Source organism: Hyperoodon ampullatus, assembly GCF_949752795.1.
Source record: "Hyperoodon ampullatus genome assembly, chromosome: X".
Taxonomy (NCBI): Eukaryota; Metazoa; Chordata; class Mammalia; order Artiodactyla; family Ziphiidae; genus Hyperoodon; species Hyperoodon ampullatus.
In genome coordinates this window covers 92,631,780-92,657,731 of record NC_136913.1, presented here as the reverse complement: position 1 = coordinate 92,657,731, position 25,952 = coordinate 92,631,780, and the positions used below count along the sequence as shown (strand labels likewise).

Below are 25,952 nucleotides of genomic sequence, written 5' to 3'. Positions count from 1 at the left end.
CTCAACAAAATCAAAAGTTGGTTCTTTGAAAAGATTAAAAAACCTGAAACACCTGTAGGTAGTCTAACCAAAAAGACAAAAAACAGAAAGATACAGAGAGACAGAGAGAGAGAGAAAGAGAGAGAGACTCAAATTAAAATCAGGAAATAGAGAACATTACTACCAACCTTAACAAAAATAAAAAGGATTATAAGGGAATACAATGAACAACTGTATGCTAACAAATTAGACAACCTAGATAAAATGGACAATTTCCTAGAAAAACCACCAAGACCAACTCAAGAAGAAACAGAAAAATCTGAACATACTTATTATAAGTAAAGAGACTGAATTAATAATGAAAAAACTTTCTTCAAAGAAAACTCTAGAAACAGATGGCTTCACTGGCCAATTCTACCACATTAAAAGAAGAATTAACACCAATCCTTCATTAACTCTTTAAAAAATAGGTGTGGAAGAAATACTACCTAGCTCATTCTTTGACACCCTGACACTAAAACCAGACAAAGGCATCAAAAGAAAACTATTATCAATACATTTTATGAATATAAATGCAAAAATCCCAAACAAAATACTAGAAAACTGAACCCAATAACATATAAAAAGGATTACACATCATGACCCTGTAAGATTTATCCCAGGGATACAAGAGTGGTAAAACATGAAAGTCAACAAGGAGAGGACCTTCAAGATGGTGGAGGAGTAAGACGTGGAGATCACCTTCCTCCCTACAAATACATCAAAAATACATCTACATGTGGAACAACTCCTACAGAACATCTACTGAACGCTGGCAGAAGACCTCAGACCTCCCAAAAGGCAAGAAACTCCCCACGAACCTGGGTAGGGCAAAAGAAAAAGCAGAGACAAAAGAATAGGGATGGGGCTTCCCTGGTGGCGCAGTGGTTGAGAGTCCGCCTGCCGATGCAGGGGACACGGGTTCGTGCCCCAGTCCGGGAAGATCTCACATGCCGTGGAGCGGATAGGCCCGTGAGCCATGGCCGCTAGGCCTGCGGATCCGGAGCCTGTGCTCCGCAACGGGAGAGGCCACATCAGTGAGAGGCCCACGTACTGCAAAAAAAAAAAAAAAAAAAAAAAAAAAAAAAGAATAGGGGTGGAACCTGCACCTCTGGGAGGGAGCTGTGAAGGAGGAAAAGTTTCCACACACTAGGAAGCCCCTTCACTGGTGGAAACGAGGTTGGGGTGGGGGAAGCTTCAGAGCCACAGAGGAGAGTGCAGCAACAGGGGAGGAGAGTGCAGCAACAGGGGAGCAGAGGGCAAAGCGGAGAGATTCCTGCACAGAGGACCAGTGCCGACCAGCACTCACCAGCCCAAGAGGCTTGTCTGCTCACCCGCCGCGGCAGGTGGGGGTTGGGAGCTGAGGCTCGGGCTTCGGAGGTCAGATCCCAGGGAGAGGACTGGCGTTGGCTGCATGAACACAGCCTGAAGGGAGCTAGTGCACCACAGCTAGCCGGGAGGGAGTCCGGGAAAAAGTCCGGAGCTGCCGAACAGGCAAGAGACCATTGTTTCAGGGTGCGCAAGGAGAGGAGATTCAGAACACCACCTAAATGAGCTTCAGAGATGGGCACGAGCCACAGCTATCAGCGCGGACACCAGAGACGGGCATGAAATGCTAAGGCTGCTGCTGCAGCCACCAAGAATCCTGTGTGCAAGCACAGGCCACTCTCCACACCTGCCCTCCCGAGAACCTGTGCAGCCCGCCACTGCCAGGGTCCCGTGATCCAGGGACAACTTCCCCGGGAGAATACACACTGGCCTCTGCCACCGCAGGCTCGACCCACATTCTGTACCCCTCCCTCCCTCCCCCTGGCCTGCGTGAGCCAGAGCCCCTGCATCAGCTGCTCCTTTAACCCCGTCCTGTCTGGGCGAAGAACAGATGCCCTCAGGTGACCTACATGCAGAGGCGGGGCCAAATCCAAAGCTGAACCCCAGGAGCTGTGTGAACAAAGAAGAGAAAGGGAAATCTCTCCCAGCAGCCTCAGGAGCAGCGGATTAAATCTCCACAATCAACTAGATGTACCCTGCATCTGTGGAATACCTAAATAGACAAGGAATCATCACAAAATTGAGGCAGTGGACTTTGGGAGCAACTGTAGACTTGGGGTTTGCTGTATGTGACTGACTAGTTTGATTTTTATGTTTATCTTAGTATAGATTTTAGCACTTGTTATCATTGGTGGATTTGTTTATTGGTTTGGTTGCTCTCTTCTATTTATTACTTTAAAATTTTTTAATTTTAATAATATTTTTAAAGATTTTTTATTTTAATAACTTTATTTTATTTTATTCCTCTTTCTTTTTTTCCTCCCTTCTCTTCAGAGCCATGTGGCTGACAGGGTCTTGGTGCTCTGGCCGGCTGACAGGCCTGAGCCCCTGAGGTGGGAGAGCCGAGTTCAGGACATCAGACCACCAGAGACCTCCTGGACACACCTAACATCAATTGGCAAGAGCTCTCCCAGAGATCGCTGTCTCAATGCTTAGACCCAGCTCCACCCAACGGGCAGCAACCTCTAGTGCTGGACGCCCCATGCCAAACAACCAGCAAGACAGGAACACAACCCCACCCATTAGGAGGGAGGCTCCCTAAATCATACTAAGTGCACAGACAAGCAAAAGCTAAGAGAATTCAGCACCACCAAACCAGCTTTACAACAAATGCAAAAGGAACTTCTCTAGGCAGGAAACACAAGAGAAGGAAAAGACCTACAATAACAAACCCAAAACAATTAAGAAAATGGTAACAAGAACATACATATCGATAATTACCTTAAATGTAAATGGATTAAATGCTCCAACCAAAAAACATAGACTGGCTGAATGGATACAAAAACAAGACCCGTACATATGCTGTCTACAAGAGACCCACTTCAGACCTAGGGACACATACAGACTGAAAGTGAGGGGATGGAAAAAGATATTCCATGCAAATAGAAATCAAAAGAAAGCTGGAGTAGCAATTCTCATATCTGACAAAATAGACTTTAAAATAAAGACTATTATAAGAGACAAAGAAGGACACTACATAATGATCAAGGGATCAATCCAAGAAGATAGAACAATTGTAAATATTTATGCACCCAACATAGGAGCACCTCAATACATAAGGCAAATGCTAACACCCATAAAAGGGGAAATTGACAGTAACACAGTAATAGCAGGGGACGTCAACGCCCCACTTTCACCAATAGACAGATCATCCAAAATGAAAATAAATAAACACAAGCTTTAAATGATATATTAAACAAGATGGACTTAATTGATATTTATAGGACATTCCATCCAAAAACAACAGAATACACTTTCTTCTCAAGTGCTCATGGAATATTCTCCAAGATAGGTCATATCTTGGGTCACAAATCAAGCCTTGGTAAATTTAAGAAAATTGAAATCGTATCAAGTATATTTTCTGACCACAACGCTATGAGACTAGATAGCAATTACATGGAAAAAACTTTAAAAAATACAAACACATGGAAGCTAAACAATACACTACTAAATAACCAAGAGGTCACTGAAAAACTCAAAGAGGAAATCAAAAAATACCTAAAAACAAATGACGATGAAAACACAATGACTGAAAACCTATGGGATGCAACAAAAGCAGTTGTAACACGGAAGTTTATAGCAATACAGACCTACCTCAAGAAACAAGAAAAATCTCAATTAGAGTAAGAAGAACAAAAAAACCCCAAAGTTAGCAGAAGGAAAGAAATAATCAAAATCAGATCAGAAATAAATGAAAAAGAAATGAAGGACACAATAGCAAAGATCAATAAAACTTAAAGCTGGTTCTTTGAGAAGATAAAATTGATAAACCATTAGCCAGACTCATCAACAAAAAAGGGAAAACACTCAAATCAACAGAAATAGAAATGACAAAGGAGAAGTAACAACTGACCCTGCAGAAATACAAAGGATCATGAGAGATTACTACAAGCAACTCTATGCCAATAAAATGGACAACCTGGAAGAAATGGACAAATTCTTAGAAAAGCACAATCTTCCGAGACTGAACCAGGAAGAAGTAGAAAATATAAACAGACCAATCACAAGCACTGAAATTGAAACTGTGATTAAAAATCTTCCAACAAACAAAAGCCCAGGACCAGATGGATTCACAGGCAAATTTTATCAAACATTTACAGAAGAGCTAACACCTATCCTTCTTAAACTCTTCCAAAATATAGCAGAGGGAGGAACACTCCCAAACTCATTCTATGAGGCCACCATCACCCTGATACCAAAACCAGACAAAGATGTCACAAAAAAGGAAAACTACAGGCCAATATCACTGATGAATATAGATGCAAAAATCCTCAACAAAATACTAGTAAACAGAATCCAACAGAACATTAAAAGGATCATACACCATGATCAAGTGGGGTTTATCCCAGGAACACAAGGATTCTTCAATATATGGAAACCAATCAATGTGATACATCATATTAACAGATTGAAGGACAAAAACCATATGATCATCTCAATAGATGCAGAAAAAGCTTTTGACAAAATTCAACACCGATTTATGATAAAAACCCTCCAAAAAGTAGGCATAGAGGGAACTTACCTCAACATAATAAAGGCCATATATGACAAACCCACAGCCAACATCATGCTCAATGGTGAAAAAGTGAAACCATTTCCACTAAGATCAGGAAAAAGACAAGGCTGCCCACTCTCACCACTATTATTCAACATAGTTTTGGAAGTTTTAGCCACGGCAATCAGAGAAGAAAAATAAATAAAAGGAATCCAAATTGGAAAAGAAGTAAAACTGTCACTGTTTGCAGATGACGTGATACTATACATAGAGAATCCTAAAGATGCCACCAGAAAACTACTAGAGCTAATCAATGAATTTGATAAAGTTGCGGGATACAAAATTAATGCACAGAAATCTCTTGCATTCCTATATACTAACAACAAAAGGCCAGAAAGAGAAATTAAGGAAACACTCCCATTCACCATTGCAACAAAAAGAATAAAATACCTAGGAATAAACCTACCTAAGGAGACAAAATTCCTATATGCAGAAAACTATAAGACACTGATGAAAGAAATTAAAGATGACACAAACAGATGGAGAGATATACCATGTTCTTGGATAGGAATAATCAATATGGTGAAAATGACTATACCACCCAAAGCAATCTACAGATTCAATGCAATCTCTATCCACCCACCAATGGCACTTTTCACAGAAGTAGAAAAACCATTTCATAATTTGTATGGAAACACAAAGACCCCAAATAGCCAAAGCAATCTTGAGAACGAAAAACGGAGCTGGAGGAATCAGGCTTCTTGACTTCAGACTATACTACAGAGCTACAGTAATCAAGAAAGTACGGTACTGGCACAAAAACAGAAATATATATCAATGGAACAGGATAGAAAGCACAGAGATAAACCTCCACACATATGGTCACCTTATCTTTGATAAAGGAGACAAGAATGTACAATGGAGGAAATACAGTCTCTTCAATAAGTGGTGCTGGGAAAACTGGACAGCTACATGTAAAAGAATGAAATTAGAACACTCCCTAACACCATACACACACAAAAAAATAAACTCAAAATAGATTAAAGACCTAAATGTAAGGCCAGACACTATAAAACTTAGAGGAAAACATAGGCAGAACATTCTATGACATAAATCACAGCAAGATCTTTTTTGACGCACCACCTAGAGAAATTAAAAAAAAAAAAAAAACAAATGGGACCTAATGAAACTTTTCACCTAAATGGTATTGCTTATAGTGTTACCTAACTCTGAATAACTTTCCTCTGGCCCTCTGTTTCTAATTTTGCTTTCATTTTTTAGAAGTCAAAAATCAAGTATTGCCTACTTTGAAGCTGCCTTTAAACTACCACATATAGATAACATTACAGGCTGAGTGTAAGCTCTTTGAGAAAGGAAGCATTATGCTTCTTTATTACCTTTCAGAGATCCTAAAACATGTTAAATACTTGTCATTCAGATGATCCACTCACTTAAATTGCTTTTCAAAAATACCTCTCTATTGATGTTTCAATGGATAGGTAGGACTGATATGTAATCATTATGGGTACTGAACCCCATCATAAATGAATGTGTGGCTGAGAGTGCTAGCTATCCACCATAACCTAATCTCCCCTTCTTCCATAGTATCTGGATGTACATGTGCTCAACCACGCTACATTTTGCAGACTTCTTTATGAATAGGTGTGGCCATGAGACCAAGATCCTCCAATAAAACGTGGGTGAAGTGATGTATGCAACTTCCAGGCCTGGCCAATAAAATTTCCCATAATTGTTTCTCCATGCTCTCTCCCCTCTTCCTGTGAGTAGTAATGGCAATGAAAGAGCACCTTGGAAGCCATGTTTTGAAGATGACAGAGCCTGTTGTCAGCCTAAATCCCTGAATAATCACATGGAGGAGAGCTACCTACTGACTTGAATATTTGCTCTCCTCTGTTTATTCCTTTAAGTAAACTTCTATTGTTTGAGATTACTTGTGTTAGCAGTCTGGCATACCCTTTAGTGTCCTCCTAAAGGATTTTTTTCAGTGCTTCCCCCACTGCCTACAAAGTAACATTCAAACTCCTGACCTATCCCAATCTACCTTATTGATTTTTTCCCTCAATTACTTCACTTCATTCACTCTACAATTCTACTAAACAGAACATGGTCCTACATATATTCCACATTTACCTCTGTGTTTGGTTACACTGATCCCTTCACCTACAATGGTATTTCATTCCATCTCCATACATCTAAAATTCACCAATTTCAAGACCTAAAAATGCCACTTTTTCCATGCAGCCTTCTCTGTTCCTCCAACTTATCCCTATTATAAATCCTGGTGAGACTTAATATTTCTCTAATAAATTGTCTCATTTGTTTTTCTTTTGCCAATGAATATGCTTTTTTGTTTGTTTTTGTTTTTATTTTTTTATTTATTTTTGGCTGCGTTGGGTCTTTGTTGCTGCACACAGGCTTTCTCTAGTTGCAGCAAGCAGGGGCTACTCTTCGTTGAGGTGCGCGGGCTTCTCATTGCAGTGGCTTTTCTTGTTGCGGAGTACGGGCTCTAGGTGCATGGGCTTCAGCAGTTGTGGTGTGTGGGCTCAGCAGTTGTGGCGTGTGGGCTCTAGGGTGCACAGGCTTCAGTAGTTGTGGCTCGCAGCCTCAGTAGTTGTGGCTTGTGCGCTCTAGAGTGCAGGCTCAGTAGTTGTGGCACACAGGCTTAGTTGCTCCATGGCATGTGGGATCTTCCCAGACCAGGGATTGAACCAGTGTCCCCTGCACTAGCAGGTGGATTCCCAACTACTGCACCACCAGGGAAGTCCTTGAATATGTTTTAATACCTACCAGTCCATATACTTTTAAGGGCAGGATTCTTATCTGATTCAGCTTTATATAGTCTTGAGCACCTAGCACAGTATCTTTTACAGAGCAGGAATTCAGTAAATATTTGTTAAATATAAAAGAAAAATGAATTAATGGAATATCAATTCTAAGTATTCCCACTATCATTCTTACATTAATAATATCCACTATCAATCTCAGCCCAATCTCTGTCCTTATAAGTAGAGTTGGATTTGATGTGATTTTATCATTTGGAACACGATAACAGTTGAGCTCATAATGAAATCATACCTGGCAGTATCCAATTTTGGGATTCCTGAATGCATAAGCAGTGAGTACCCGCCTCAGAGCAGATATGCCAGTGTCACTCTGAAAGGCTGGATGCTCAGGCAGGGAGCGACGCAAATCACGTTCAATTTCTTCAGTAGCCAAGTTGCAGGTCCCTAAAGACTGCTCAACCACTTCAGCATAATAGCCAGGATTAGCAGCCATGTCATTAACAGCACCTGTACAGATGATCACATTAACATACAAAAGAAGAGGAACATAACAAAGCTACTACTTGCCTATATACATGAAGAACTGGATTACTTTTAAATTAATCTTTATGCTCAAGTGTTATCTGAGTACAAACAAATAAAAGGAAAAGCTTCACACTAGAATCTATAACATCAGGACAGGAATCTTATCCAAAAGAATAACATTTTCATGAACTGTCTTTTCCCCTTAACTTCCTTCTGACACTTGAGATTCCCACCCTGTCTCCTGCAGTTAGCTATTGCCTAATAAACTAATCTGCTCAGACAATGGATGTATGGATATATAGGTAAGTACACATAACTACCGTACTCTCTGTGACTAGTCTGAACTCATGATAAGACTTAGTCCTAGCCACCTTTGTAATTATTTTTATTTAGCTTAGTACATAACTCCTAGAAGGGGCATAGTTAATGTCTGTTAAATGAATAAAGTGAATAAATATAATACCTGAAAAAAGCATCCAGAGCTCTCCTCTTAAGGTCTCTGGAATCCCTCTTACAACCAGATCTTGAGTCTTTTTGGTCCGAAACATGCTAACACCACGCCCACATTCTGTAAATAGGATGTTCCAGGACTGTTCCTTCATCTTTTCTTTCAACTATAACAAAAAAATCAAAGCAACTACACACGGTGAGAAATTAACTTAATTTGAAATTAAGTTTCAAATAAGTTGATAACTCTCTTCACCATGAAACAATAGCTATGGAAAACAAGAACATAGAAAGTCAAAATCAGTATTCACAGATGGGCTAAACACTGGACCACTGTCATCACAAAAATCTTTAAAATCCATGTGAGCATAACAGGTTTAATTTACTATTTTAGTTCTTCTCATATTAAAATGGGAAAACCATGACACCTAGGAGGTAAAGCTTTGAACCATCATTCTCATCAATCACCCCAATTAGGATTGACTGTTAGAAATCTATGCACATAAAGCCCAAGGTTCAACTTTCATCTTAATTCTTGATAACAGTCCTATTTTGTAATGGAATCAAACATGTCACACAGTAGTACCTTCTAGAAAACCTTTTCAAGCCCAAAAAGAAGAGTTTTCAGTCTGATCTAAGATTTTTATTTTTGATCAACTGTTTCAATCTATAGATTTAAATATTTTGTTTTCCTACCGTTTTGGAATTAAGAGTCTCCAAATTCTGAGGGTGAAATACTGTCATTAAGGCTTCAGTGTTCACAGTTTTGCTGCATTCTCTCTGACATATCAAAGATTGTACCTCAATATCATCAGATGGGTCTACAGACTCAGAACTAATAGGAACCTGAAAAAGAAAGAATATAATTGTCCCAAATGTGTGCCTAAAAGTTTCTGCAAAAAGAAAAAGTGCTAATGTTTTATCTGTCATTTACAAACCACAATTTATATACATAATAAATATTAAAGCAATGTCTTAGAAGAACATTGTTTTTCCACCAAAATTAGAGATGTCAACAAACTAATGTCCAGAACATCAAGCTCAGGACCTTAGTGAATGAATTCCCCTACTTGGGCAATAAAATACAGGCAAAGCATTAAACAAACAAACAAACAAAAAAAAAGGTCAGAACATTGGAAATTAACAAAGGCACAGAACGAACTGAAAAGTATCGATTCAAAAATAACTAATGAACCTCAGTAAGAACACCAGTCTGTGAAGTTTTAACTTGAGGTTATTCCCATCCTCCCTCCCTTCCAAGCTCAGAGGTATGGTAGCCATGAAAGCCATCATTATCACACCAGTGGATCTTTTGGAACTTCATTAAAAGCCCCATCCCCAGAACACAGTCAATATTTTCACCAAACTAGCAGCTACCTGGAAAATCTCCATTCCTAGGGTGTTGTTATCATTTGATTTGACTCAGAGCCCAGCTCTATGTAAAAAGTCCTTTCCCCCGGGCATTCCAAGAAAACCATAGCAATCTTCTGATAATATCACAGCTGCCTAAGGCTGTGATTTCAATTAGGGGCAAACAAGAGCCTGGCTAAAAATTTAAAAGGAAGGCTTCCCTGTGGCCTGGTGGCACAGTGGTTGAGAGTCTGCCTGCCGATGCAGGGGACACGGGTTCGTGCCCCGGTCCGGGAAGATCCCACATGCCGCGGAGCGGCTGGGCCCGGGAGCCATGGCCACTGAGCCTGCACGTCCGGAGCCTGTGCTCTGCAACAGGAGAGGCCACAGCGGTGAGAGGCCCACATACCACACACACACACACACAAATTTAAAAGGAAGACCTTGAAAATCAGATGGCCATAGAGGAACTTTGAAAGGTTCCAACATATTCTTGGGGATCTGAAAGTATGTATAAGTACACAAGACTGTGAACCTACCCAGGAAAGAAATGGGACAGGAGAAGGCCCCAGTCATTCAACTCTGGAATTAAGAAATGAAAACTAAGGCCGATTTATAAACTTCCTAAAGTATGAAGTATACCTTCACACAAAGATCCTCTTGGCAAAAGGTGGAGAACTTACTGGTTCAAGGCATTTAAGGAAATCTTCTGGCCCATCATTGGCTGACGACTGATTTAAACTGACTCAGGGGGTGATTTGAGGAAGCCATGCTAAAAAATGCAAACAAGAACTAAAAAAAAAAAAAAAAAAAAGGCAACCAACCAAAAAAAAAATGTCCCAGAAGGGGCTTACTTCTTAGATTTTTTTAAACTAGGAATGGAAAGCAGCTATTATATATATATTCAAAGAACTAAAGGAAACTGTTTAAAAAAATAAAGGACCAAGTTTAAAAGTGGGCAAAATACCTAACCAGTGACCTCACCAAAGAAGATATAAAGATGACAATCATATGAAAAGATGCTCAACATCATATGTCATTAGGTAATTGCAAATTTAAACAATGAGATACCATTTCACATCTATTAAAATGGCTAAAATCCAGAACACTGATAACACCAAGTTCTACTGGGGATGTGGAATAAGAAGAACTCTTATTCATTGCTGGCAGGAATACAAAGCAATACAGTACTTTAAGAGATGGTATGACAGTTTCTTATAAAGCTAAACATAGTCTTACAATATGATTCAGCAATTGTGCTCCTAGGTATGTACCATAATGAGTTGAAAACCTATGTCCACACAAAAACCTGCACATGAATGTTTATAGCAGCTTTATTCATAATTACCAAAAACTGGAAGCAACTAAGGTGTCCTTCAATAGGTGAATGGATAAACACTGGTATATCCAGAGAATGGAATATTTTTCAGCAATAAAAAGAAATAAACTATCAACAAAACTAAGAGCTGTTTTTTTAAAAAAGATAAACAAAATTGACAAACCTTCAGCTAGATTTACCATGAAAAAAGAGAGGATTCAAACATAAAATTAGAAATGAAAGAGACTTTATGCCTGATGACACAGAAATTAAAAGGATCATAAGACATTACTTTGACCAATTATATGCCAACAAATGGGATGACACAGAAGAAATGGACAAATTCCTAGAGATATACAATCTACCAAGACTTAATAATAAAAAATAGAAAATCTGAACATAACCAGTAATATGTAAGGAAACTGAATCTAATACAAAACCTCTCAATAACAACAACAAAAAGCCCTGGACCAGATGTCATCATGGGTAAAATCTACCAAACATGTAAAGAAGAATTAACGTTAATCCTCAAACTCTTGCAAAAAATTAAATAGGAGGGAACACACCCAAACTCATTTTACAAGGCCAGCAGTCCCCTGAAACCAAATCCAGATGGGAACACTACAAGAAAAGAAAACTAGAGGCCAAAATCCCTGATTCATACAGATACAAATATTCTCAACAAAATACTAGCAAACTGGATTCAACAGCACATTAAAAGGATCATACACCATGATCAACTGGGATTTATCCCTGGGAGGAAAGGATGGTTCAAAATACACAAATCAACAAAATGTGATACACCACATTAATAGAATGAAAGGTAAAAATCATATGATCATCTCAATAGACGCAGAAAAATTATTTGACAAATATTCAACATCCTTTCATAATAAAAACTCTCAATAAAGTGGGTATAGAAGAAACATACCTCAATATAATAAAGGCCATATATGACAAGCCCAAAGCTAACATCATACTCCATGGTGAAAAGTTGAAAGCTTTCTCTCTAAGATCAGAAACAAGATAAGGGTGCCCACTCTCACCACTCCTTTTCAACAAAGTACCATAAGTCCTAGCCAGAGAAACTAAACAAGAAAACAAATAAAAGTCATCTAAATCAGAGATAAAGTAAAACTGTTTGCTGATGACATGATCTTGTATAGAGAAAATCCTTAAGACTCTACCAAAAAACTATTAGAACTAATCAACAAACTCAGTAAACTTTCAGGATACAAAATCAGTTGTGTTTCTATACACTAACAATGAACTATCTGAAAAAAAATAAAGAAAACAATCTCATTTACATTAACATCAAAAACAATAAAATACCTAGGAATAAATTAACCAAGAAAGTGAAAATCTATACACCAAAACTGATAAAACACTGATGAAAGAAACCGATGAAGACACAAATAAATGGATAGACAACTTGTGCTCATGGATCAAAAGAATTAATATTGTGGGACTTCCCTGGTGGTTCAGTGGTTAAGAATATGCCTGCCAATGCAGGGGACACAAGTTCAAGCCCTGGTCCAGGAAGATCCCACTGCCACGGAGCAACTAAGCCCGTGTGCCACAACTACTGAGCCTGCACTCTAGTGCCCGTGAGCCACAACTACTGAAGCCCGCCTGCCTAGAGTCTGTGCTCTGAAACAAGAGAGGCCACCACAATGAGAAGCCCATGCACCACAATGAAGAGTAGCCCCTGCTCGCTGCAACTGGAGAAAGCCCACGTGCAGCAATTAAGACCCAACACAGTCAAAAAATAGGTAAATAAATAAATATATTTTTTTAAAAAATTAATATTGTTAAAATGTCCATGCTGAAGGGTGGAGTCAAGATGGCATACTAGGGGTACACGGAATTTGCGGCTCCTCACAACTAGGGCACCTACCAGGCACTGGTGAGGGACTACAGACACCTAAGGGGACAGGAGGAGCCCCCAGCAACCAGGCTGTGGGATCTTGGTTCCCAGTCCAGAGGTCAGGTCTGAGTTCCTGTGGTGGGAGCTCTGAGTCCAAACCACTGGACTAACAGAGAATCTCACACCCCAGGGAATATCAATCGGAGTGAGGCCTCCTGGAGGTCCTCATCTCAGCACCAAGACCCAGCTCCATCTAACTGCCTGAAAACTCCAGTGCTGGATGTGTCAGGCCAAACAACCAGTAAGACAGGAATAGAGCATCACCCATCAAAAAAAAAAAGAAAAAGAAAAAAGAAATGACAAAAAAAATTGTTACAGATGAAGGAGCAAGGTAAAAACCTATAAGACCAAATAAATGAACATGAAATAGGCAACCTACCTGAAAAAGAATTCACAGTAATGACAGTAGAGATGACCCAAAATCTCAGAAACAATGGAGAAAATACAAGAAACATTTAACAAGGATCTAGAAGAAATAAAGAGCAGACAAACAGTGATAAACAATACAATTACTGAAACTGAAAATATTCCACAAGGGACAAATAACAGAATAACTGAGGCAGAAGAACGGATAAGTAAGCTGGAAGATAAAATGGTGGAAATAACTGCCAGGAAGCAGAAAAAAGAAAAAAGAATGAAAAGAATTGAGGACAGTCTCAGAGACCTCTGGGACAACATTAAACGCACCAATATTCGAATTATAGGGGTCCCAGAAGAAGAGAAAAAGAAAGGGTCTGAGAAAATATTTGTGAAGAGATTATAGCTGAAAACTTCCCTAATATGGGAAAGGAAATAGTTAATCAAGTCCAGGAAGCACAGAGAGTACCATACAGGATAAACCCAAAGAGAAACGTGCCAAAACACATATTAATCAAACTATCAAAAATTAAATACAAACAAAAATATTGAAAACAGCAAGGGAAAAGCAACAAATAACATACAAGGGAATCCCCATAAGGTTAAGAGTTCATTTTTCAGCAGAAACTCTGCAAGCCAGAAAAGAGTGGCAGGACATATTTAAAGTGATGAAAGGGACAGGAACCAAGATGGCAGAGTAGAAGGACGTGCTGTCACTCCCTCTTGTGAGAACACCAGAATCACAACTAGCTGCTGGACAATCACTGACAGGAAGACACTGGAACACACCAAAAAAGATACCCCACATCCAAAGACAAAGGAGAAGCCAAAGTGAGATGGTAGGAGGGGCGCAATCTCAGTAAAATCAAATCCCATAATTGCTGGGTGGGTGACTCACAAACTAGAGAACATTTATACCACAGAAGTCTACCCACTGGAGTGAAGGTCCTGAGCCCTACGTCAGGTTCCCAACCTGGGGGTCCGGCAAAGGGAGGAGGAATTCCTAGAGAATCAGACTTTGAAGGCTAGTGGGATTTGACTGAAGGACTTCGACAGGACTGGGGGAAACAGATACTCCACTCTTCCTGGGCACACACAAAGTAGTGTGGGCATCAGGACCCAGGGGAAGGAGCAGTAATCCCAGGGGAGACTAAACCAGACCTACCTGCTAGTGTTGGAGGGTCTGCTGCAGAGGCAGGCGGTGGCTGTGGCTCACCGTGGGGACAAGGACACTGGAGGCAGAAGTTCTGGGAAGTACTCCTTGGTGTGAGCCCTCTCAGAGTCCACCACTAGCCCCACCAAACAGCCCAGGTAGGCTCCAGTGTTGGGTTGCATCAGGTCAAAGAACCAACAGGGAGGGAACCCAGCCCCACCCATCAGCAGACAAGAGGATTAAAGTTTTGCTGAGCTCTGCCCACCAGAGTAACACTCAGCTCTACCCACTACCGGTCCCTCCCATCAGGAAACTTGCACATGCCTCTTAGATAGCCTCATCCACCAGAGGGCAGACAGCAGAAGCAAGAAGAACTACAATCCTGCAGCCTGTGGAACAAAACCACATTCACAGAAAGATAGACAAGATGAAAATGCAGAGGGCTATGTACCAGATGAAGGAACATGATAAAACCCCAGAAAAACAAGTACATGAAGTGGAGATAGGCAACCTTCCAGAAAAAGAATTCAGAATAATGATAGTGAAGATGATCCAGGACCTCAGAAAAATAATGGAGGCAAGATCAAGAAGATGCAAGAAATGTTTAACAAAGACCTAGAAGAATTAAAGAACAAACAGAGACGAACAATAAAATAACTGAAATGAAAACTACACTAGAAAGGGGCTTCCCTGGTGGTGCAGTGGTTGAGAATCTGCCTGCCAGTGCAGCGGACACAGGTTCCAGCCCTGGTCTGGGAAGATCCCACATGCCACGGAGCAACTAGGCCCGTGAGCCACAACTACTGAGCCTGTGCATCTGGAGCTTGTGCTCCTCAACAAGAGAGGCCGCGACAGTGAGAGGCCCGTGCACCACAATGAAGAGTGGCCCCCGCTCGCTGCAACTGGAGAAAGCCCATGCACAGAAATGAAGACCCAACACAGCCAAAAATAAATAAATAAATAAATAAATAAAATAAAAAAAAAACTACACTAGAAGGAATCAATAGCAGAATAACTGAGGCAGAAAAACGGATAAGTGACCTGGAAGACAGAATGGTGGAATTTACTGCTGCGGAACAGAATAAAGAAAAAAGAATGAAAAGAAATGAAGACAGCCTAAGAGACCTCTGGGACAACATTAAACACAAAAACATTTGCATTATAGGGGTCGCAGAAGTAGAAGAGAGAGAGAAAGGACCAGAGAAAATATTTGAAGAGGTTATAGACAAAAACTTCCCTAACATGGGAAAGGAAATAGCCACCCAAGTCCAGGAAGTGCAGAGAGTCCCAGGCAGGATAAACCCAAGGAGAAACACGCGGAGACACACAGTAATCAAATTGACAAAAATAAAACACAAAGAAAAGTTACTGAAAGCAACAAGGGAAAAACGACAAATAACATACAGGAGAACTCCCATAAGGTTAACAGCTGATTTCTCAGCAGAAACTCTACAAGCCAGAAGGGATTGGCATGATATACCTAAAGTGATGAAAGGGAAGAACCTACAATGAAGATTACTCTCCCTGGCAAGGATCTCATTCAGATTCGACGGAGAAATCCAAAGGTTTACGAACAAGCAAAAGCTAAGAGAATTCAGCACCACCAAGTCAGCTCTACAACAAATGCTAAAGGAACTTCTCTAAGTGGGAAACACGAGAGAAGAAAATGACCTACAAAAACAAACACAAAACAATTAAGAAAATGGTAATAGGAACATACATATAGATAATTACCTTAAACGTGAATGGATTAAATGCTCCAACCAAAAGACACAGGCTTGCTGAATGGATACAAAAACAAGACCCATATATATGCTGTCTATAAGAGACCCACTTCAGACCTAGGGACACATACAGACTGAAAGTGAGGGGATGGAAAAAGATATTCCATGCAAATGGAAATCAGACGAAAGCTGGAGTAGCAATACTCATATCAGATAAAATAGACTTTAAAATAAAGAATGTTACAAGAGACAAAGAAGGACACTACCTAATGATCAAGGGATCAATCCAAGAAGAAGATATAACAATTATAAATATATATGCACCCAACATAGGAGCACCTCAATACATAAGGCACCTGCTAACAGCTATAAAAGAGGAAATCGACAGTAACAGAATAATAGTGGGGGACTTTAACACCTCACTTACACCAATGGACAGATCATCCAAAATGAAAATAAATAAGGAAACAGAAGCTTTAAATGACACAATAGACCAGATAGATTTAATTGATATTTATAGGACATTCCATCCAGAAACAGCAGATTACACTTTCTTCTCAAGTGCGCATGGAACATTCTCCAGGATAGATCACATCTTGGGTCAAACATCAAGCCACAGTAAATTTAAGAAAACTGAAATCATATCAAGCATCTTTTCTGACCATAACACTATGAGATTAGAAATGAATTACAGGGAAAAAATGTAAAAAACACAAACACATGGAGGCTAAACAATACGTTACTAAATAACCAAGAGATCACTGAAGAAATCAAAGAGGAAATGAAAAAACACCTAGAGACAAATGACAGAGAAAAAATGATGATCCAAATCCTATGGGATGCAGCAAAAGCAGTTCTAAGAGGGAAGTATATAGCTATACAAGCCTACCTCAAGAAACAAGAAAAACCTCAAATAAACAATCTAACCTTACACCTAAAGGAACTAGAGAAAGAAGAACAAACAAAACCCAAAGTATATGTATGTGGAAATCCATTGTGCCCACACCATTTGTTGAATAGACTATATTTCCCTCTTTGCATTTATTTGGCACTCTGTTGAAAAATCAATTGACCAGGGACTTCCCCGGTGGCACAGTGGTTAAGAATCTGCCTGCCAATGCAGGGGACACAGGTTCAATCCCTAGTCTCGGAAGATCCCACATGCCGCAGAGCAACTAAGCCTATGCGCCACAACTACTGAGCCTGTGCTCTGGAGCCTGCGAGCCACAACTACTGAGCCCATGTGCCACAACTACTGAAGCCCACACACCTAGAGCCCATGCTCGGCAACAAGAGAAGCCACTGCAATGAGAAGCCCACACACCACAACGAAGAGTAGCCCCCACTCACCACCACTAGAGAAAGCCCGCACGCAACAACGAAAACCCAACGCAGCCAAAAATAAAATTAATTTTAAAAAATCAATTGACCATAAATGTAAGACTTTATTTCAAGACTCTCAATTCTACTACACTGATCTATATGTCTAACCTTACACCAGGATCATGCTGTCTTGTTTACTACAGCTGTGTAGTAAGTTTTGAAATTGAGAATTGTGAGTCCTCCAACTTTGTTCTTCCTCTTGAATACTATGTTAGCTATTCTGGGTCCCTTGCATTTCCACATTAATTTTATGATCTCCAAAGCTTTACTCTGAATACATATCAGTTACCCAGCTTCTGTGGATTGTAACTATACCAGAAGTCTGAAGTTACCACTAGAGGTACTAAAAAAAGGCTCACTTAACATCATCCCTTTAACTTTAGTAGCTTAAGAAAGATGAAAAGAATGTCCATGACTAAGGTGGAGGAAAAGTAGAAGTTTAGGGTAAAGCAGTCCAGTAGTATTTCACCTTGAAACCACGAAGCCGACAAGACCTAGAAGGGTTGGAAGTTAAGAGGATTCAGGGAAAGTTTAAAAGGAGTATTCAAATCAATGTCTGAATATAAGGGTAGGACAGAAGAATCTTACAAAGGAAAAAACTACTAGTGAGTATACGTCCAATATTACAACACTTTTCTTTTTTAAAAAGCTTGTTTTCACAAGTCTACTTTACTATTAATGTTACATTTTGCTGTTCTAATGAGGGATTATGTTTTTGCAAAACCGATTTAAAAATTCATGGTTGGAGTCTGGGTCTCAAGCAAAGTACATTCCCTTAATTTAGGCCATATGACTGAGGAACCAGTTTATCTATTAGTAGTATATCTAAACTACAGGAAAAGTAGCCAAGAAGGAAAAGAAAAATTAACCCTTATGTTATGAAACCCCAAACATCAATATATAAAAGGGATGACAAGTGTGCTGCTTCTATCCATGATTACCTTTTAAGTATTCACAAAAATCACATTAACATATTCACCTTCAAAGATGCTGGTTTAAATCAATTTAATATTTGAATTGTTTGAAGAGCATAATAAAGTATTCAGGAAACTAAGCTTAAATTACTTAACTTTTTTTTTTGGCTCTGGCTCTTTTGAATGGGAGGATTTTACCCCATGGCCATACCAATTTTATATATCCATTTATTCGGGTGCTCACACTTGTGACAGTTATAAATTTGGCACTCATCAGACATTTAGTGTCTGAGCAAAATCCAATCACATGAGGAAGCAACACAGGTTGTTGACTTTATAACAGGTATTCTTAGACTTGGTTTGCTTTTTGGTATCTGCTATTGACTTTAGAAATAGCATATGGCTTCTAAAGGTGAAGAAAAGGCAGGTTAAAGATTAATATTTCTTTATGTGTAACTTTTCTACAAACTATTAGATTTAAATTAGAATATCTCACAAACTCAGCATAATAATGATGGTTGGGGGCCAGAGTTGACCTGTAAGATAAAAAATGACAGCAAAAATACAAGGAAATACTTCTCTTAGATATCAGAAGCTTATCTTAAAATAGGCTCCTGTTCATAGCACGTAATTTTAAATTAGCGCTAATTTTATTTTTAATAAAATTTCTGATTTCCTAACGTTGAAATAAATCTACTCCACACAGCCTAACTTATATTATAGTTACAGAAAACATATTACTTTATTCTTATTAAGGCAAACAAACACCAGTTGTGTGGGTTAAACTATTATTCTTATCTGCATTACTGTGTAGGATAAGGAAGCCATTACTTCTAATTTAAAAAACTTAGAAAGATAGGGCTGGTTATGAGAACTAATGAAACAAGTATGTTTATATATGCTTTGATAATCTGTAGAAGATATTTGCCCTTCTAAACACTTCAATGCATACATAGCTCAATTTCTACCTCTTCTTGACATTCTATAGTTCCCATGATCCACTTATAATGTAGTCTGAAAGCATCAAGTAAAGGAACTTTAGCAGTATTTTCCCTTAGGCCACTTTGCTTAAAATTAAGCTAAAAGGGCCCGCTTTTCTTTCATTTAGTATAGTTTTGAAAAATTACCATATATGGTAATATTTCTTGAGTATATGTGTTAATAAAAAATAAAAAAAATAATGTGTTTTCTAAGCATTTGATTAGAATTTTTCAAAACCTGTGTATGCACCCAGATTTTAATATAACTTAACAAAATGTGGAGAATTTTAATTGACATATTTAAAAATTTAGACAGAACTGGTACGTACGTACAATCCCAATTGTTTCTGGGAGCATTTGTTCTTTTTTTTTTTTTTTTTTTTTTTTGCGGTACGCGGGCCTCTCACTGTTGTGGCCTCTCCCGTTGCGGAGCACAGGCTCCGGACGCGCAGGCTCAGCGGCCATGGCTCACGGGCCCAGCCACTCCGCAGCATGTGGGATCTTCCCGGACCGGGGCACGAACCCGTGTGCCCTGCATCGGCAGGCGGACTCTCAACCACTGCACCACCAGGGAAGCCCCAGGGAGCATTTGTTCTTTGTATCACATTTTGATGTACTCACAGGAAAAATTTCCTAGTCCTTCTTGTATTCATATTTAGATTTGTTGATTTAAATTTCTTTGAGATTTAGAATAAAAAGTCTTGTTTATGTAAATTTTACCAGATTTGGTAAAATTACAGAATATAATTTTTTTTGTTTGTTTTAGTATGCTAGGTATAGCTATAAAATAGTGTAACGACAGGGCTTGCCTGGTAGCGCAATGGTTGAGAGTCCGCCTGTCAATGCAGGGGACACGGGTTCATTCCCCGGTCCGGGAGGATCCCACATGCTGCAAAGCGGCTGGGCCCGTGAGCCATGGCCACTGAGCCTGCGCGTCCGGAGCCTGTGCTCCGCAACGGGAAAGGCCACAACAGTGAGAGGCCCGCGTACCGCAATAAATAAATAAATAAATAAATAAAATGTAACTACAATTTCTGCCATTTAGAAATCAAATGGAACCAGCTCCTATTTAATAAGCTCTCTCTTTACTCTTTTTAAAAATGTACTATAAATAAAGCTAGACATATGCAGATAACACTAAAACAAGTTAATATTCTTCCTCATTGCTAAGATAAAAATCTTCAGGGAAAATAGAATGTTATGACAATTTTTAAAAAATACATTTCCAAGCACCCAGTATACCAACTGGTATTTTGTACATATCTTTATTAAAACCTTTAAAAATGGGTAAGAGAAACTAGAAAGCTTAGAACTTTGACATACATCTGAAAAGATGGTAAACATTTTGAAACAAAATCCTTTCTTAAATGCTGAGTATATCCAACTATTAGAGGGGCCTGAGAGTTTTCAGGGGAAAAAATTCCAGTTATTCAGGTTTAAGAGACACAGATAAATTAAAGAAGGAAAGATAAGCAGAGCATTACATCCAACATACAGACTGAATCTGAAATGGACTAGGACAGAAAAACAAAAGTGAGATAAGCAAGAATATGGCAGCAAGACTGATCAGATTTTACTTATGTCCTCACATCAAACTATGGTATATCCTGGGTATATATTTGAAGAGAATGAAAGATTAGTAAATTGGGGCAAGAAAACTCTTAATGGCCAACTTGAAAGTTCTGTGTCTGGAACTGAGATACACATATTTTTTAAATTATGTTTTCATTGTGCTTTTCTGTTATCAAAGGAAGAGTTAGTCTTGTCAATCCTGCATTCTAATTGACTTAGCATAATATTTTCAGTCTCCGCTCTGGAGAAAGAAATAAAAGCCTCTATATTCCAATCCAAGTAAAATAATATAGCCAGTAAAGCCAATGTTGATATTTTCTTTGAATTTTTAATTAAAATATAAGTAGTTATAATGTGATGTTTTATCAATCTATTAAAACATGAGATTCCTTGGCACTGAAAAAGAAAATTAATTTGAACTGAAACTATCTATATTTCCATAAAAGACAAACATCAAAATCAGGCTTTTTATCACCCTCTGCCAAGAATATTTGCCTTCTCTAATATTTTACTAGTAAATAGATATGTCACTATTTTGCTTTGGCCTAGATTATGCAAATAAGGCTGACCTACTTGATGTTAAATAAAAAGATAGATTGTCTCTCTACAGCAATAAGAGGAAAGTCCTTTTTCAATGCATTATTGAATTCTCAAATATAGTTTGAGTTGTTAAAAGCCATGTTATGTGAAAGTACAAGGAGTGTATATATGATAAATCACAAATATAGTCAAGAAAGATCAAATGATAATAATTTTTTTTAAAGTCTGAGTTCCTAAAAAAAGATAAAGTCCTTAATTCTCACTTCTGCTTTATGATGTGCCTTAGAGAATATAATTTCTTTGGTATTCATCTTTTAAAAAAACTCAACCTAAGTATAAATAGGAAAGGTACTATGAGTTCCTTCTGAAAGTATGGACCACACAAAACACAAACCTTTTTATCAAAATGACTTGATTGCTAGATACTTACCTCTGTGCTAATATCGTGATACTGAGTTGAAGCTGCCCTGCACTTGAGCCTGAGTTTTGCCACCAATTGCTCAAATTCTTTAACTTCACTGAAGCGAAAAGCTGTTTTTCCTTTGACGCTAATGATGACAGATTTGTTGGAATCATTTGTCTTATCTATAGCTAAGACCTGGGGGATGAAAACATAAATGAATCGCATTTTCCCTTGTTACTGACAAGGTCAGGCAAAATGTGTTTAGCTTATTTTTTTGTGGCTACAAGTTTTGGTCTGTGGTAGGACTTAGTAAGAAACAGACTTTGGGTACTAGTTGTACCACTAATACAAGCAACCTTGGTGCAAGATATTTCACTTCTAAAGGAAAAGGTTTGACTAACATGTAACCTTTAAAAATGACAAAACAAATGTAAAAATTCAGTGCCACAATACGGGCAATTGATTTCTGAATTACACAAAACCTATCAATTCTATTCTTTCTGACCATGTGTATCAAATATGGTAGTATAAATTTTGGTATCCATGTCATAAACATCTGAGTGATCATGCTCCATGTTGAGTCATCCCAAACCCTTATCTTGTTTATTAATTTTTATTTTTTTTCTTTTTTCATTTTCAATAAGAGCTATAAGGCTCTTATCCTAGTACTCTTATCCTCAAGAATGGTATCTTATCCTGAGGAATATAACTGCACTTAAAAATGATTATTTAAAATTACTAAAAGGATGTTGCATATTGAGTTTTTAATAATTTACAGAATTAAAGGGTATTTTACTCTGTGAATGGTAACATTTTTGAACTAAAAACTGATATGTAACTAAATTTATTTTACCTCTCGTAATGGAATGATTACACTACATAGATTGCCATCCTGGCTAGCAAAGCAGATATAGTTTTCTGAGATGCACATTTTTCCATGAGTGTTGAAGTGGCTGAATGGTACCCATAAGAAACATTCATGTACTTCTTTCAAAGTCTCTTCTTTGGGCAGCCTAAAAAAAGCATTAAACTGCTCACTGTGGGCTCGATTTTCCAGACCTCTATAGGAAAGAAAAAAAGGGGGGGCTCAAATGATGACTTCTAAAGTATACACATGTCCATATTGATTAATCTAAATGCACTGTAAAGCAGAATGATTAAGCACTACATGCTATGTTCTTCAACAAATGATGAAATGGAAGAAACACTGATTCCTAACCAATTTATTTTGTTTGTTCTCTTTTCCAATTTTGTATTATTAGTAGTAGATTACAATGCACAACAGTTAGAGGTGATGTAGGTCTTCAAACCATCTATTAAAGGGTGATTTTCTGGAAGATTACTATATTATTATATATTCACAACATGTGAGTATGGCTAAAATCAATCTTGGCAGACAAAAATTTTTACATCTGGTTATCAGAAAACCAAAAGTTACCCAGTTCAAACAAAATAAAATAATGAAAATTTATGGCATCAAAATTTAGATGGGAAGACTAGTCCATAAAAATAATATTAAAATTAAGTGAAGCAAAAATGTAAATGAATGTTTAAAAAATTCAAAAGTAGAGGCAAGATAAAACAACACTGCTTGCACAGTATTGGGCACAGAATGGGTGTCAATAAATACAGATGACTTGTTAACTGATACATAAGTATATAAATAAAAAACAATTGCTTAAAATAGCACAATTTTTCTAGAGGCACTAAACACTTGTGCTAAGCAGCAATGCCATCTGGGGTAGTGAGTAAATTATGCAAGTTCGAACTCAAAGCCAACAAAGTTAAAACTAAATTTATCCTTCCAGCATATACTATTTGAATATGTGGCAGTTCACCATGTCTTTCAAAAATAATTCTGATAAATATGAACAGAGAACCACATTAATTTTTACCTCACTTAAATTGTAATTTGGTGGGCTATTTCACTATTATTTAAAAGGATAAGGACTTTTTACATGAATGAAAAGATGTCCATGATACATTATTTTAAGGGGGAGAAAAAGCAGATTGTAGAATAATATGTGATGTTTAGGTCCCCTCCATGCTTTTGGCAAAAAGTTTTAATTCATGCATTAAAAGGCCTGGAAGGATATACACTGAATTTAGCTATTGTAATACATATTAGTAAAAACAATAAGCCAAAGCAATAAAGATACTCCAGTTTATAAAAAAGTCATTTGGAGACTAAGTCTAAATAAGCTATTGTTCTTTTTAACTTACTAGAAAAAAGGATTTAGATATATACAATTTTCAATAGGCTCTTTTAAAACTGCACATAGACAAAAATGAATTTCCTACACCTCATTTAAATACAGACCTGGTAATGAATAACTCAGTGATAGATGGCCTTTTAGAATATTTTAAGGGAAATAAAATGGCTAAAAATGTTTGTTTATGGTGGCCAATCAAAAACAACCTACAAAAACAAATGCCTCACTATAACATAACATAAACTGTATTTTTTTTTTTTTTTTTTTGCGGTACGCGGGGCTCTCATTGCTGTGGCCTCTCCCGTTGCGGAGCACAGGTTCCGGACGCGCAGGCTCAGCGGCCATGGCTCACGGGCCCAGCCGCTCCATGGCATGTGGGATCCTCCCGGACCGGGGCACGAACCCGTGTCCCCTGCATCGGCAGGCGGACTCTCAACCACTGCGCCACCAGGGAAGCCCCATAAACTGTATTTTTAATCCTTATAGAGTTCTATTTATAAATCATGCACACTGGGACCTAATTTTGGTAATAAGGTGTAAAAAAATTCACCTCGCTGATCTATTTCCAGAAAAGCAGGAAGGCTCACAAAGGAACCCTTATGTATATAGCTTTTAGGAATGGTTTAAGAATAGGCAAGAGGAACAACTGTACCCAAGTTAGGGCTATGTAGCCATCACACAACCATCCAGGTCACTTGTTCTGGTCTATCCATAGGACTGCAGCTTAGGTTTGCCTCATTTACACTTTCCCATACAGTCTATACCCTCATCCTTCTCGCCACAAGTGGTTCTCACTAGCTATTTCTGGATCCTCTCCGCCCTCCCTCCCCTTTGGCATGCTCAACTCACTTCAGTCAACTGTTCTGAGTGTTGAGCAGGATGAAATGGCTCTGGTCAGTTTCAGCAAACCAAATATAGTGGCAAACAGCTACCAGACAGATACTTCTGATGCAGGCATTAATAATGATTAACATTTATCTAGTGCTTTATATTTTACAAAGTGCTTTCAAACGCTATAGTGCTCATTCCTCACAAGTGCTCTCTGAGGTACAAATGACTGCTGAGAAAACTGAGGTCCTGAGAGATTATGACTTGTCCCAGGGTTGCTCTACTCTCATTCTGAAGTGCATGTTCCATTGACTCTACTAACTTACCCTTTTAATAAAAAGTGAAACTGTTGGCGGTGGGGGGGATGGTGGGAGAGGGAAATATTGGCAGTTTGGGATTAGCAGATGCAAACTATTATATATAGGATGGATAAACAACAAGGTCCTACTGTATAGCACAGGAAACTATATTCAATATCCTGTGATAAACCATAATGGAATGGAGAGGATAGTATTTGTGAAATGCACATGAATAAACTAAAAAAACCCACACATCTATGATTACTCCAAAGAAAAACTATCATATAACATAGAACAATTAATTTTTTTTAAGAACAGTTAACTTTTAATGCTATTCAATGCTACCATTCTTTGGTCAAACAATACTTAAAAAGTAAATATTAATTAAGCTTTGAATACCTTTTAGTAATTTGTAGAGGATCGTCAAGGATTGGGTCATTATCAAATGTTTCCTTATCAAAAATTCTTTTTATAGCATAGTTTGCCAGCTGTTCCATAAGAAGGTATGTTTTGTTAATATGCAAAAACATTGAAAAGTAGTGATTCTCTCCTTGGGAACACACATGAATACTCTCTGTCAGTATGACATTTGAAGTCTTTTCAAGTTTTGAGACCGCATCCCAGGAGATAATGAGTTTTACTGCAAATAAGAAT

At 38.3% G+C, this 25,952-nt stretch overlaps 1 protein-coding gene across 1 annotated transcript in view; it reads right to left on the bottom strand.

Moving 5' to 3' along the window:
* Positions 1–25,952, bottom strand: part of TBC1D8B (TBC1 domain family member 8B) — a gene marked incomplete at both ends in the record, with an annotated part of 65,547 nt that overhangs the window by 19,659 nt on the left and 19,936 nt on the right. The window contains 6 exons of the mRNA XM_079727419.1: positions 7,658–7,872; positions 8,354–8,504; positions 9,034–9,183; positions 21,986–22,153; positions 22,812–23,019; positions 25,698–25,938. Coding sequence (XP_079583545.1) covers positions 7,658–7,872; positions 8,354–8,504; positions 9,034–9,183; positions 21,986–22,153; positions 22,812–23,019; positions 25,698–25,938 — 1,133 coding nt within the window. The remainder of the gene's footprint in view (positions 1–7,657; positions 7,873–8,353; positions 8,505–9,033; positions 9,184–21,985; positions 22,154–22,811; positions 23,020–25,697; positions 25,939–25,952) is intronic.